The sequence below is a fragment of the Arabidopsis lyrata genome (assembly GCF_000004255.2).
Source record: "Arabidopsis lyrata subsp. lyrata unplaced genomic scaffold ARALYscaffold_7, whole genome shotgun sequence".
NCBI lineage: Eukaryota > Viridiplantae > Streptophyta > Magnoliopsida > Brassicales > Brassicaceae > Arabidopsis > Arabidopsis lyrata.
Window position 1 is genome coordinate 15,216,108 of NW_003302549.1, and position 14,642 is coordinate 15,230,749.

Consider the following 14,642-nt stretch of genomic DNA (forward strand, 5'->3'; position numbering starts at 1 on the left):
TTCTTGATATGTAATAATTGATGTACCTCGAGGGGAGTTGGCCAACAGGGATAGCATTTTATTTTCTATACAGATAGCGTTTTTGTAAGAATACATGTATTATACATGTATACATACGTGTAAATATTACATGTATTATACATGTATACATACGTGTAATAATACATGTATTATACATTTAAACATACGTAATGATCATACGTATATGTATGAGATGTGTAATATATAGTATGATTTTTTTGGAAATACAGTATTTGTACAAATTATTGCACTCTAGTTTTATTTTGTTTGAAGTAGAAAGATATAGAATACAAAAATCAGAATTTGCAATAATTTGATATTAAATCTTGTTTTGATGGGCCTAAATAAAAAACAAAATCAAAAAGTACAAGATATTAATTGGGTCTAAATAGGCCCTATAACTAATTTGTCTTTAAGCCCATATCATTAGCCCTAACCTCCAAGACTTCGATGATTTGTCTTTAAGCCCATATCATTAGCCCTATTCCTGTTAGAAACTGAAGATGTTAATGTCAAATAACTTTCTGATTAATTGTTTTGAATGAGAATGAGTTAAGAAAAGCAAAACCTTTCAAGTTGTGTCCATGATGCATGACTAGCTCATCACTCTAACCTGGTCGACAAGAGAAATAAAGACAGCATCTTAAATTATTTTACATTCACCATTTTCGGGCTAATCCAAACAATAAGAATGCATAATACACGCTATGGAGACAAAACACTTATGCAAGGAACAAAACCGTAAAATGCAATAACAATGCAAGTTTGAAGACACTTATGCAATAACAATGCAGGTTACAATTATAACTTCTGAATTAGGTCTCCAAACACTTATGCAATGAACAAAACCCTTATGCAGAAGAGAATCATACAACCGATACACAAAAGAGAATCAATGAAACCTTAATCAATCATTCAACCTAAGCATTCAGTCGGATCTTAATCAATCATTCAACCTAAGCATTCAGAGAACCAAATTTAACAAATTTAACAAATTCAGTCGGATCATTCAGTCGCATGTTATCACTATGCTTCTAATCAAACTTAATCCAAAGAATCAAAGAACGTAACTCAAACAATAAAAATTATCCGAAAGGATGAAGAGGGTACTACCTGGAGATTGATTATCTGAACGCAGATCTTCTATTACCTGGAACAACAACGAAATTAATCAATTTAAGAATTGATTAATCTAAATATGAGGAAAAAGGGAGAAGCTTTGGTTACAGATCTTGAAGTTTCGAAGGCAAATGAACGGTTGGAGGAAAGAAAGAGAATCCTCGTCGGATGCGAGAACGGTTGGAGGAAACTGGATCTTTATTTTGGAGGCTGAATAAAGTTGAAATTTAGAGGAAAGAATCAGAAAATTTGGAGGCTGAATAGAGATGAAACGAATAAGACCTAACTCTCTCGTTTCTTCTGTTGACAAATAAAAATAATAATTCTGATTTAAAAGAATGAGATGAAAGAATGAGATGAAACGGGCTGATCAAAGGCTTAGATATCGCCACGTCATGTATCCGAGTGATGCATATTGATTGGATCGTTTATGAAAGCTTCAACAAGAGATTCAGATGTCATGAGGAACGGCTGAGATTTCGCCACGTCATCGATCCAAGTGAATAATTATAAGTGGTTATTTTATTTGAAGACATAAAAATATGTTTTACATGCCATTTTGCAATTTTAAAATTTTTTAAAAAATTATATATTGACAGATTAATGTGTTTATGAGTTATTTAAATTTTTTATATTTTAAAAAAATTGATTAAAAATATTTGAAACGTTTTTAGAAATTTTTATGGTATTCCATATTGTTACCTAAGAAAACATGTACACTAATCTTCTTATTGTGTAAATCAAATTGTTGAAACATAATAATATTTGTTATAATCAATAAACTTATTGAATTATAACTACATATGTTATTTTTTTATAAAATTAGTATTAGCTACTATTGAAAACTATCATAAACCTAAACTCTAAACTCTATACCCTAAACCCTATACCCTATACCCTAAACTCTTAAATTGTTGTTTTTTAAATGTATCTATTTACTATTTATATAATTACTATATTATAATTAATTATTTATGTTATAATTAAGTATTTATTATTAGCTACTAACATAATTCTATACCCTAAACCCTAAATTCTATACCCTAAAGACTATTCCCTAAACTCTTAATTTTTGTTTTTGAACTGTATATATGTTATTTTATAGAGAAATTGTTAATAATGCCCTGTTTCACACACCCTTTTTTAACATTGCCCCTTTTTGCTTGCCATTTTTAAAAATACCCCTTAATTAATTCAAATATGACCAAAGTACCCTTGCTTTCATAACCTAAGATCTGCACGGTTCTCTCAACCATTCTCTCTCTTTCTCTCATTTCGATCGGCGACGATTTTCCGATCTCGATTCCGTTATCTCGATTCCATATCAAATCGGCGTCTCCTTTCGATTTCGCTTTCTATCGGTGGTAAAATCTCGTTGTTCGTTTTCGATTTGATCTGTTCGATTTCGATCGGCGTTAACATCTTTTTGTTCGATTTTGATTTCTCAGCGTCTCCGTCTCCGTCTGTGTTTTATTTCGATCTGTCCTACATCGATTCCAGGTTAGATTCCTCACTATGTTTTAGAAGCTTTTTTGAAAGGTTTGTCTTTTGGAAGTTAGATTCTGTGGTTTGATTCTGTGGTTTAGATTCTGTGTTTCTGTGAAAGTTTGGTCTTCTTGAAGCTTTTTTTATCTCATTATTGACTGATAACGCTTGATTTGACTGCTTGATTTTGAACTGTAGATTTTACAACATTTTTAAAGGTTCGTTCTTAACTTGTAAATGCTTCTTAATGCTTGATTTAGGGTATATCCTCTCTGATTTATTCCATTTCTTGATTTTATAATCGTTAACTGTGGATTTTACAACATTTTTTAAAGGTTCGTTATTAATGCTGAATTATTCATTTGCTGTAATTTACAACCGTTTAAAAAGGTCTTAAATGCTGAATTATTCCTTTTCTGTATTTTACAACCGTTTTAAATGTTTTACATTCTTGATATGGTTTTTATGCTTGGTTTTTACGCAGATGTCTAACAATGACTCATTGGATGTGCTTAACCTACCGCCCCGTATATATAATCCCGGGTTTGAACCAAACATTGGAGCTGTTGTTATTCAACATTTCGAAACGCATTTGGTCAAAAAAGTTGAGCTCGCACTAGGGGAGGAACAGTTTAATCTAATTAAAGCCTCTTTCCTTGGTCCTATTATTGAACTAGCAAAAAGAAGTGGAGTTAATTTTTCGGGGAAGATTTTCCACTTCTTGATGCAGCGAAGGTTGCTTTTAAAGGAGAAGAATCTCTGGTTCACATTTGACTCCCAGCCAATGCGATTCTCAGAGAGAGAATTCTTGCTTACCACAGGTATATCTAAATTAGTTTTGTTTTGTAAGTTTTTAATCAATTTACAATGTGTTTTAAAAGTTTTACAATGTATTTAAAAACATTTAACAATGTGTTTTACAAGTTTTTATAAAACTCTAATATCAAATTTGTATTCACTTACAGGTGTTCAGTGTGACCTGATTGATAGTGAAATGCTTCGAAAAGGCAAAGCTCCATCAAAAGCTCCATATTTCTGGACTCAGAAAGAGCATTTTACGCTGGAACAACTCCAAAAACGTTTGTTTGAACCAAATCAGCTGCATCCGCTGGATGCTGAAGAGAAACTGAGTCTAGGTATGGTAATTTTGACAGAAGCCTTTCTCTTTACACCAGGTTCGTTGGAGAAAATCCCTTTGTCTAGACTGGTACATGCTTCAGAATTCTCAATCTACACATCTCAACCGTGGGGCAAGCATGCATATAGAGTTCTTGCTACAAGCATCCAACGGATAAATGAGAATACTTGGGCAAGAGGCACATATGAAGTAAAGGGATTTGCAATGGCGATACTACTATGGGCCTTCAGCGCAGTTCCATCTTTGGGCTCAGCGTTTGCAACAGAATGTGTTACATCGAGATCTGAGTATCCTTTGTGTTTGAAATGGGAAACAACTCAAACACCAAGATTTTCTCATGTTGTCGATGTCGTCAAAAAAATGAACTCAGTAAGTGTGGAATCCCCTCTTTTAATTGCCTTAGTTTTAAGATTGATGTTCAACATATATCATATTTTTACAAGAGTTTTTAAAGGTTTTACAAGTTCTTTTCTTTTGCCAGGTCAAGGTTAATACAGTGATTGGAAACCCGTACGAATATAGCTATTTAGTTGCTAGTTCGCATGAAGACGACATAGACTTCGAAGAAATTGTTCGTCTTGTTCAAAATGGATACAGGCTCAAAGCAACTGATTGGAGTGCTGGATTTGTTGATATTTTTACTGTATTACAAGAAATAGGGGAACAATCAATGAATAACAACTTGTCTGACAGCCAGAAACTCGACAAGATCCTAAATTTACTTCAAGACTTCAACAGGAGGATTGCAGTAATAGAGTATGTTCTTAAAAGCCGTTTTGAAAAAGATGAGACTGAGAGATGCAAAAAAAAAGAGGTAACTAAATGGGATTTTTTTTTTTTTTTTTTTTGTCAGTTACATGTGTATATAGTATATATTAAGATATCTGTATCCTTTTTTCTGCAGTCTGATATACAAGAAGAAACATGTGCCAGAACAGAAGAGGTATGTGAATAATTTTATTAAATCCTTTTCAATCAAAATTCGGATAGCTTTTTACAAGTATTCAGAATGTTTTTATAACTCATCTTAAATAATTTACAAGGTTTTTTAAAAAGTTCTTACAAAGGTATTCAAACTTTTTCTGATCCGTTAAGTATTATTATTATTATAGGATCCATAGCTGGGCAACACTCTCTTGAACCAAAGTTTTTAAAAAGTTCTTAACTGTTCACACACACACCTCTTGAACCAAACTTTTTTGTTACATATTGTTTTTTGTTTACTGAATATGATTGTTTTGATTCTGTAGCAGTCTGACAAAGCTTGTCCCAATATAGATGGTGATATTGGTGTTGATGGTGATAGCAGAGAAGGTGATGAATGTGGTCCAAGTAGAGATGGTGAAATTGATGTCGATGGTGATAACAAAGAAGATGATGAATGTGGTCCTAGTACATTTGAAGATTCCATTCGTGAGCCTAACACAGAGGACGGGAGCTATGCTGGAGATGATGAAAACAGCCAGAAGATTCGTTCTGAAGATGATACAGCTGAACCTACAGCAAAGGTATATTGATCTACTTTTGTTTAAAAAGTCCTTGATATCTGAGTATCATTTTTGGTACTAATCCTATGGTTTTACAAGAGGTTTTAAAGTGTTTTAAACGGTTTTACAAGGGTTAATATGTTTTACAAGGGTTTTATAAGGATTTTACAAGTGGTTTTAAAGGGTTTTAAAGGGTTTTAAAGGGTTTTACAAGTGGTTTTAAAGGGTTTTAAAGGGTTTTACAAGGGTTTTAAAAAGATTTTACAAGGGTTAATATGTTTTACAAGGGTTTTATAAGGATTTTACAAGTGGTTTTAAAGGGTTTTAAAGGGTTTTACAAGTGGTTTTAAAGGGTTTTAAAGGGTTTTAAAGGGTTTTACAAGTGGTTTTAAAGGATTTTACAAGTGGTTTTAAAGGGTTTTAAAGGGTTTTACAAGGGTTTTAAAAAGATTTTATATAGATCTTATAAGTGTAACAACTTTTTGAAAACCCCTACCCTAAATTTCTCTACTCCAAATTTCATTATTATCTGAGAATCATTTTTGGTACTAATCCTATGGTTTTAAACACTTTTATAGGATAAAACCCCTACCCCAAATTTCTCTACTCCAAATTTCAATATTATCTCTGAAGATAGTCAGGATAACGAGAAGGAAGGAATTTCAGTTTCTGAAACAAACAATGAGGCATGTAAGAAAAGTTCTGAAAGTAAGAAGTACTGTAGAAAGAAGAGATATGTCAGAGAAAGAAAAGAGGTTAGTATTCAATATTATAAAAGAAGATTTCTTACAAAATGAAGGTCAATTTAGAGATATGTTTTAAATGTTTATAATGAAATGTTTATAATGAAATATATTCAAAGTACTTACAGGGGACTTTTTTTTTACTTTTTTCACCTGCAGACAAATAAGCGTAAACAAGGGGATAATTCTTATAATGATATTCCTACAAGAAAACAGGTAAGAATTCAATTTTGTAAAACAATCTGTTCGTTTTTATAAACTAATTTCACAAGGAATGCATTGTTGCATTTCTTTTGTACATATATAAGCAAAGACATTACAAGTTTTACAAATTGTAATGTCTTTTATTACTGAGTATTCGTGGCATTGTTTGAAATTTTTACAAGTTGTTTTTATAAGTGTTATTTTTGTTTTTTTTTGTTTGCAGCCTCAGAGAAAAAAATGCAAAAATACTGACAAAGTTGCTGCTGATCTTGGAACAAGAACATGTGATCAAGAATTAGGGGATAAAGCTGATAATGATGTTCCACTAAAAACTAGTCAACAAGATGTAGATAATAAATCAAAAGCTGATGGTCCATCAAGAAGAAGCCAGCGAAGTCAAGTGCCTTCCATTTATTCTCAGCCACCTTACACGGCAGAGAAGAAGAAGCACCCAACACTTCACCCCTTTGCAAAAGTTGACACAAAAAGGTTTGAAAGTTTATGTGAATGGAAGAAGTCGACAAAAAACAAGTGAGTTTTAAGTTTGTAAAACTCATAATAATATTCATAACGTATTTTAAAGGTTTTACATCATCTCTGACTTTTACAATGTATTTTAAAATGATTTTACAACGTATTTTAAAGATTTTACATTGCCTCATTGGATGTTACATTGACTCATTGGATGTTCTTATAATTATATATATATATTTGTTGTAGGGTGCTAACAGTTGGGGGAATCAAAGTAGATTCCAAATGGTTCACAACACTAGAAACGCAGGGGAAACCAATATCAGGATCGGTATGTATGATTTTCTTTCAAGTATTCTAATCTTGTAAAACTTTAAAAAACCATTGTAAATTATAAAGTTCATATAGACTAGCAAACATGAGTAATTTGTTTTCCTTTTTGTGTGTGTTTTTCTTAGCATGTTGATGCAGCTTTACACTTGATCAAAACTAGAAGGGAAAATCATCCAGAAATGTACCTTAACAAAACTGTTGTTTTTGTTGGATCATCTTTCTTAAATGCGATTGACGATGAGTATGCTGAGTTTGTAGTCGCAAAAGATGATTTTCAGTTTAGTTCTGAAGAGATAAGTAAGCTGGAGATTGGAAGCAAGACAAATTACATATATGCTCCTATGTGCTTGAAAGGAAAATGTTGGGTTCCAGTAGTGATTAATATCGAGAGAAGGTCTTTGATCATTCTCGATTACGCGACATCATTTGTTTCAGAAAATGTTAAAAGGATGCATGTGGTTGCATATTCTGTTGCGATGCCGTACATATTGCGCAAGCTCCTCAACAAAACAGATATGGATGTTTCAGCATTCAAAATATCTGTAGTGGACAATATATCACAGGTAATTTTTGTGATAACTGAGATTGTAGATTGTATTCATTAAAACCTTTTTTATATGTCTTTTTTTGTTTTTGATGCTAGGCTGAAAAGATTGAAGATACTGGGATGTACATGATGAAGATGATGGAATGCTATGCTATGCATATTAATGCAAATGAGAAACTTTCAGAAGGAAAAATTGGAGACATGAGAAAGAAACTTGCGGTTGACATCTTTACAGAAATAACAGATTTCTAGGTAAGACTTCTCTCAGGTTTTAACATGTAAATTAAAAACCTACAACTAAGCTTATATTTCTTGATTTATTACTTTGATCAGGGGCTAATTGTAAGAGCTGGGAAGAAAAGATTGCTGGGGAAAAATGATCTATTCTTTTTGAAGAAAACGTTGCTGTTTTACAAATTTTTAATTTTTGCTGAGAATATCTGTAGTGATTTTCGCATGAATTTTACTTTGTATAACTCTCTAGTTGTGAATTTAAGTTTTTTTTTCTATGTACCTGCATCTATAACATCCAATCTTCATTTATACCATTTTATCTTTTGATGTTAATTTTTAAAAGCTATCTAAACATTTTACAATGTTAAGTCTTCATCTATACCATTTTAATGTTTTTACAATGTATATGATTATATATAGAAAGAACTTTTAAAATTTTTACAATATTTATAAGCTTATGAAAATAAAACCATCTTATTTATATTTTTATCAAATTTTTCATGATTCTTTAAATTTACAATTGTTTTACAAAGTATTTTCAAGTTTTTAAAAGATTTTTCAAAATTTTGCAAGGTAATTTTAGTTTTATAATATATTTTTCAAAGATTTACAATGTGTTTTAAAAGTTTATAACGTGTTTTAAAATAGTTTTACAACCTGTTTTTAATCGAACTAAGAATAAGATAGTTGTAAATAGTTGGGCCGAAATAAAAAAGAAAAAACCTTTAAAACACTTTAAAACCCATTTGATAGAGAAAAAAAAATAGAAGGGGGAAAAAAAACCGATTCTCTCAGTCTCCTTCTCCGTTGAGTACAAGAAGAATAAATTAAGGGTTTTCGCTTAGCTTCACGGCTTTAGATTCTACAGTTTTGGTTCCATCTCGGCTTCTCCGTTTTCATAAGGTTCAATCTCGTCTTCTCCGTTTTCATAAGGTTCAATCTCGACTTTTCGGCTTCTTCGATTTCATCTGCCTAGGGTTTTGGGTTCCGTCACATCAGTCGATTTTACGGTTAAATTACTTTAAAACTTCGTTACTTTTTTGATTCATATGCCAAATTAGGTTATTTCCCCTTCAAAATCGAGTTTTTGTGATATTGGATGATTTTTGAGATTTTGTGATTTTTTTTTTGTAGATCCGTTTTTATTCTTACAAGGACTTAAAAGGACTATAGAAATTCAATTAATTTTACCTTTGTTTTAAAATCTTTTACAATCGATTTTACAAGCAATTTAAATGGTTTTCAAAAGGGATCTAAATGGTTTGATTCTTTGAGAATGTGTTTGAGTATTGATGAGACTTTTCACTTTTCACAAAGCTTCCAAGTAGGTAATGATGTTTGCAATGTACTACTCTATTTGCATTTCTAGAGTTGTTCGTTTACATGATTTAATTTTACATGCGTTTTAAAGCTTCTTAAAGCTGTTTTACAAGCAGTTTAAAAGCTTACAAAGGGGTTGTAAATGGTTTGATTTTTTTGAGAATGCTTTTTGATGGAGATGTTTTAATTGTTTTTCTATCTTTCCTGCAACAGAGTGAAAAATGAGTCAACCTACAAAGAGGCTGTTTCTCCCAAAAAGACTGATTGACCCAGGGAATGAGGTGGATAATTTGAAAAGAATATCAAAGTATTCTTCAGAGAAACTTGTATTGAATGTTGTCAAGGATTCACTTAGTCCCACTGAGTTCAATCGGATTCAGAATTCTTTCTTGGGACCAATCATAGATTTTGCGGAACGTGAAGGGATCTGTTTCTCATCACAGCTGGTCCATCACTTTCTTCAGAGAAGAATAATGGTTAACAATGAGGAGTTGTGGTTTGTCTTCTCAGAACAACCCCTCAGATTTTCTCTGAGGGAGTTTGTTATTACTACAGGGCTGCCTTTGGGTGATGATGCATCACAAAGCCAGTCAATACGAAAAAAGAGAAAGAAAGAAGATACATGGATGAAGGATGGTTTAAGTTTGAAAGATCTCCTTAATACCTTGTCTACAAAACGCAATGAGATGGATGCTGATGAGAGGGTTAGGTTAGGTGCTCTGATTCTAGTGGAGGGCATCTTAATTGCTTCAAACCCTGTAAACAATATAGAGAAAGAACATCTGGTAAGAGCTAGTAGTTTCACAGAGTTCTGCAAGTATCCGTGGGCTCGCATTGTTTACGGGTCTTTGGTGGATTGCTTGAAGAAGATAACTCCGACTCAATTGTTTAGAAACCAATGTGGGCTTCCTGGGTTTGTTTTTGCAATCCAGATTTGGGCTTTAACCGCAGTTGCAGAGTTGGGACAGAATTTTGGCAGTCGGGTCCTAGAACCCAACGACAATCGTCCACTGATTTCGCAATGGATGACAACAAAATGCCCAACTAAGAAAGATATAGCAAAAGTTACAAAGGTTGCAACGGTATGACAGTTTTTCTCTACTACTTTTTTCCAACTAATAAGGTTTACAATTGTTTTACTTTGTTATACAAGAATTTTAAGAAGTTTACAAGGGTTTTAAAAAAATGGCAAGATTTTTACAAGACATTTTTAAAGGTTTTACAAGACATTTTAAAAGTTTTTACAAGCTTTAATACAGATTGTAAAACCTTTAAAATAGATAGTAAATGCTTTATGAAATAATTGTGGTTCACATTTCTAACTTAAATTCATATTCTTTTTTATGCAGTTTGATATTAAACATATCATTGGCGATCCTGAACAATATTCTCATTTTGTTCTCCCCCCAAATCCAGAAGACAAGGACTGGTTTGAAGTCTTTGACCTTGTAGTCCAAGGTTATAGGATGACCAGGCAACAATGGATTCATGGTTGGATTGAGGTTGCAGAATGGAAAACGCAAAAGCCTGTGAATCAGCCTAGACAAAGGCAACCAAAGTCTGAGACTGTAAATCAGACAAAACCAAGGAAATCAATGTCTGATAGTGAAACACTAGAATTGATCTACAAGGCATGTTTAGAATTGAACAAGAGAATGTTGGTGGTGGAGAAACATTTAGGGATCAAAGAACCTGATGCCAGGGATGATGAAGAAAAGGAATTCCCAGCTTCGTCAAGTGGAGTTGTAAGTGGAAACAAAACGATATCTTTTTAAATATATCTTTGATCTATAGGATGGTCAAATTTGATTATGTTTAAATATATTTTTGGTGTTACAACAGAACAAAAAGACTGAAGAAGAGTTTATAATTGTCTCTGATGATGAAGAAGAGGTTGAAATACCAATCAACAATCAAGAAAACAAACAAACAGAGACCAGAGAAGAATCATGCAGTCCACCTGATGAAGATTCACACGAAAATGTGAATGATGAAAAGGTATGTAACTAAATGAATCTGATTGGTTTTTATAAAGAATATCTTTAGTGATTTAAAATGTCTTTTAAATTTATAGGTTGCTCAAGAAGAGGGAGCCACGGATGAGGTTCCACATGCTAATGAAGAAAACGATCCACAATGCTCGAATGTCAATGATAAGGTATGCTTTAGAAGAGATTTACAACGTTTTTAAAGGATTTTACAACTTATTTAAAAGTTTCTATAAAAAATTTACAACCTATTTTAAACTATTTATAGGTTTCTCAAAAAAAGGAGAAACAACATGAAGAGATGAGAAACATGGATGGGGCTCCACAGGGAACTCAAGAAAGTGATTCACAACGATCAAATGTGAATGATAAGGTATGCATTAATGAAAAAAGTTTTTTGTAATGTTTACAACATTTTTTAAAGGATTTTACAACTTATTTATAGGTTGACAAATGTTTCTACAACTTATTTATAGGTTGCTCAAACAAAGGAGGCACAACATAACAAGATGGGACACTCAGAGGAGCCGTCACAAGAGAGTGATTCACAACAATCGAAAGTGAATGATAAGGTATGCATTAGTTAAATCATAATAATTTACAAAATTATTTTACAACGTTTTTTACAAGGTTTTAGTACGTATTTAAATGATTATAATAAGACGTTTTCATGGTCTTCTGTGTTTTGCTAATTTATTTCTCTAGGAAGAAGAAGCTCGGCTAAAGAAGGAACATTCAGGTACACCATTATTTTTTTTTGTTAAAAATGATGTTTTTTTTAATAATAAAATGGAACATCTAATATTTTCATGGTGTCATTTACTGTCCAAGATCGAAAACTAAGTGAGATACAACAGAAGGAAATTGATGATAGGGTCATACTCTGGGCTAAAAACAAGAACTTCATTTTTATGATGTCATCACTTCACCAGGTAATCTTATAATAATTTGTTATTTTTCTCATAACTACAAAAACTAACGAAATTTATTATACATTACAGATTATTTGGTCCAATAGTTCATGGGAGACTGTTCATCACTTCAATTTGGTAAACAATGACAATGAGATAGGTTTAGCAAAACGTAAAGCACTGCTTGCTTTACATCCAGACAAACAACATGGAGCTAGCGCCGAACAGAAGTATCTGGCAACAAGACTTTTCAGCGTAATAAAGGTTAGTTTAAAACAGTTTTTCAAAATAAATGCGAAAACAATTTTTTTATGTTGAATCGTTACTTATTGCTTTTTTATTAATTTATTTTGCAGCAACAATGGGATATCTACATCAGGAAAAAGCAAGTGTGAAAGAATGTAGTTAACATAAGTTCCTTTCTTATTGTAGTTATCTTTTTAAACCAGTATGTTATTTTGTAAAACAGTGATAACGAATGTGTTTATGGAACAGTTTATTAGATGAAGAATATTGTTAACTATTGCAATTTATATCCAGCTTGTTTCAAAGTGTTATAAAGGGTTTTACAAGGGTTTTTATAGGTTAATACGTTTTTACAAGATTTTTATAAGGGTTTTACAAGAGGTTTTAAAGTGTTTTATAGGGTTTTACAAGGGTTTTTGTAGGTTAAAAGGTTTTTACAAGAGTTTTTATAGGTTAATACAAGTGTTTTATAAGGGTTTTACAAGGCTTTAAAAGATTTATGATGTTATTTCTATAAGAAGGTTTTAAGGTTTTTACAATGGTTTTTAAAGTTTTTTAAAGGGTTTTACAAGGGTTTTTATAGATTTAATACGTTTTTACAAGGGTTTTATGATGGTTTTAATAGAGATTAACAAGTGTTTTTAAAGTGTTTTACAAGGCTTTTTGTAGGTTAAAAGGTTTTTACAAGAGTTTTATAAGGTTTTACAAGGTTTTTTAAAGTTTTTTAAAGGGTTTTACAAGGGTTTTTGTAGGTTAAAAGGTTTTTACAAGAGTTTTTATAGGTTAATACAAGTGTTTTATAAGGGTTTTCAAAGGCTTTAAAAGATTTATGATGTTATTTCTATAAGGAGGTTTTAAGGTTTTTACAATGGTTTTTAAAGTGTTTTACAAGGCTTTTTGTAGGTTAAAAGGTTTTTACAAAGGCTTTAAAAGATTTATGATGTTATTTCTATAAGGAGGTTTTAAGGTTTTTACAATGGTTTTTAAAGTGTTTTACAAGGCTTTTTGTAGGTTAAAAGGTTTTTACAAGAGTTTTATAAGGTTTTACAAGGTTTTTTAAAGATTTTTAAAGGGTTTTACAAGGGTTTATGTAGGTTAAAAGGTTTTTACAAGAGTTTTTATAGGTTAATACAAGTGTTTTATAAGGGTTTTACAAGGCTTTAAAAGATTTAAGATGTTATTTCTATAAGGAGGTTTTAAGGATTTTACAATGGTTTTTAAAGTTTTTTAAAGGGTTTTATAAGGGTTTTACAAGGGTTTTTATAGGTTAATACGTTTTTACAAGGGTTTTATGATGGTTTTAAAAGAGGTTAAAAAGTGTTTTTAAAGTGTTTTACAAGGCTTTTTGTAGGTTAAAAGGTTTTTACAAGAGTTTTATAAGGTTTTACAAGGTTTTTTAAAGTGTTTTAAAGGGTTTTACAAGGGTTTTAAAAAGATTTTATATAGATCTTACAAGTGTAACAACTTTTTGAAAACGTAGTAACACCTTTCTCCAAGAATAAACGTAAAAAAGGTTTTATAACAAGTTATGAAAGTTTTTCAATAATATTTTTTAAAAAAGTCACAAAATACTTAATATGTTATGTAATAAAATAAAGTAAAAACTATATTGGAGCCACACAACTACTTTTGTTGTGTCCATTTTGACCACACCGACGACATTTGTAATTTGTTGCAGATTTTCCATACTCCCATCCACTAGGTATTCTCTTTTTCTTAGGCCTGCCACTAGGAACACGAGAAGATGGTGGTCGACAAACAAAAGCAGCAACATCGGCTGGAACCTCCCATTGTGTCCTATCACCAACGGGATATATACTCTCTGAATATGCTAGCGTCCAACTGTCAAACAAAGATGTAATTTTTAAAAATTGTAAGAGTTTTCAAAGGTTTGCAAGACAATCAGAAGGTTTTTTTAGGTCTTACAAGGTTTTTAGAGGTTGAACAAGTTTTTACAAGACATGATAAAGGTTTCACAATGTTTTTATAATATTTTACAAGGTTTTTTGATGATTTTGATAAGAAATTGATTTACAAGGTTTTAATGGTTATAAAAAATTTTAAAATACAGTTTTATAACTTGTTTTATATAGTAACATACCTGTAAAGTTAGAATATGACATACCTTTTGTTGGAGTATAAGGTATCAACATAATCATATTCGTTAAGATTAATATGTTTTGCAGCCGCTATTGCATGAGCACACGGGATTTTCGTGATATTGAACACACAACACGTGCAGTCTCTTGTTTCCAAATTCACAACATGAACCAACGTACCTCCTTTCACTTCAAACACGTGTTGATTCACTTGTGACACTTCAAGCCAGCGTGCAGTAGAATCATACAGTGTCTTTACTTGCTTCATCACATTCACAGTAACTGAATGCCTATTA

At 31.6% G+C, this 14,642-nt stretch overlaps 1 protein-coding gene and 1 long non-coding RNA gene across 2 annotated transcripts; one reads left to right on the top strand and one right to left on the bottom strand.

Annotated features, from left to right (window-relative positions):
• Positions 1-309: 309 nt before the first annotated feature.
• Positions 310-1,441, bottom strand: LOC110226913. Its single transcript, XR_002330795.1, has 3 exons — positions 1,135-1,441; positions 590-634; positions 310-508 (listed from the first exon to the last, which is right to left on the bottom strand). It is a non-coding gene; the product is annotated as an uncharacterized LOC110226913 (long non-coding RNA).
• A 1,668-nt stretch (positions 1,442-3,109) lies between these two features.
• On the top strand, positions 3,110-8,162 carry LOC9304448. The gene is made up of 10 exons (XM_021018447.1): positions 3,110-3,220; positions 4,668-4,706; positions 5,014-5,271; positions 5,829-6,005; positions 6,153-6,209; positions 6,421-6,728; positions 6,918-6,999; positions 7,127-7,564; positions 7,645-7,800; positions 7,882-8,162. The coding sequence occupies exons 1-9, from the start codon at positions 3,110-3,112 to the stop codon at positions 7,798-7,800; spliced, it is 1,626 nt and encodes a 541-aa protein (XP_020874106.1). The 3' UTR covers positions 7,882-8,162.
• The last annotated feature ends 6,480 nt before the right edge of the window (positions 8,163-14,642 follow it).

Excerpts from the sequence above, each read along its gene's own strand:
- LOC9304448 (XM_021018447.1), top strand. The coding sequence starts at position 3,110 with ATGTCTAACAATGACTCATTGGATGTGCTTAACCTACCGCCCCGTATA. Across the intron at positions 4,707-5,013 it reads CATGTGCCAGAACAGAAGAG|CAGTCTGACAAAGCTTGTCC; the intron begins GTATGTGAATAA and ends TTGATTCTGTAG. Across the intron at positions 6,729-6,917 it reads AAGAAGTCGACAAAAAACAA|GGTGCTAACAGTTGGGGGAA; the intron begins GTGAGTTTTAAG and ends TATTTGTTGTAG.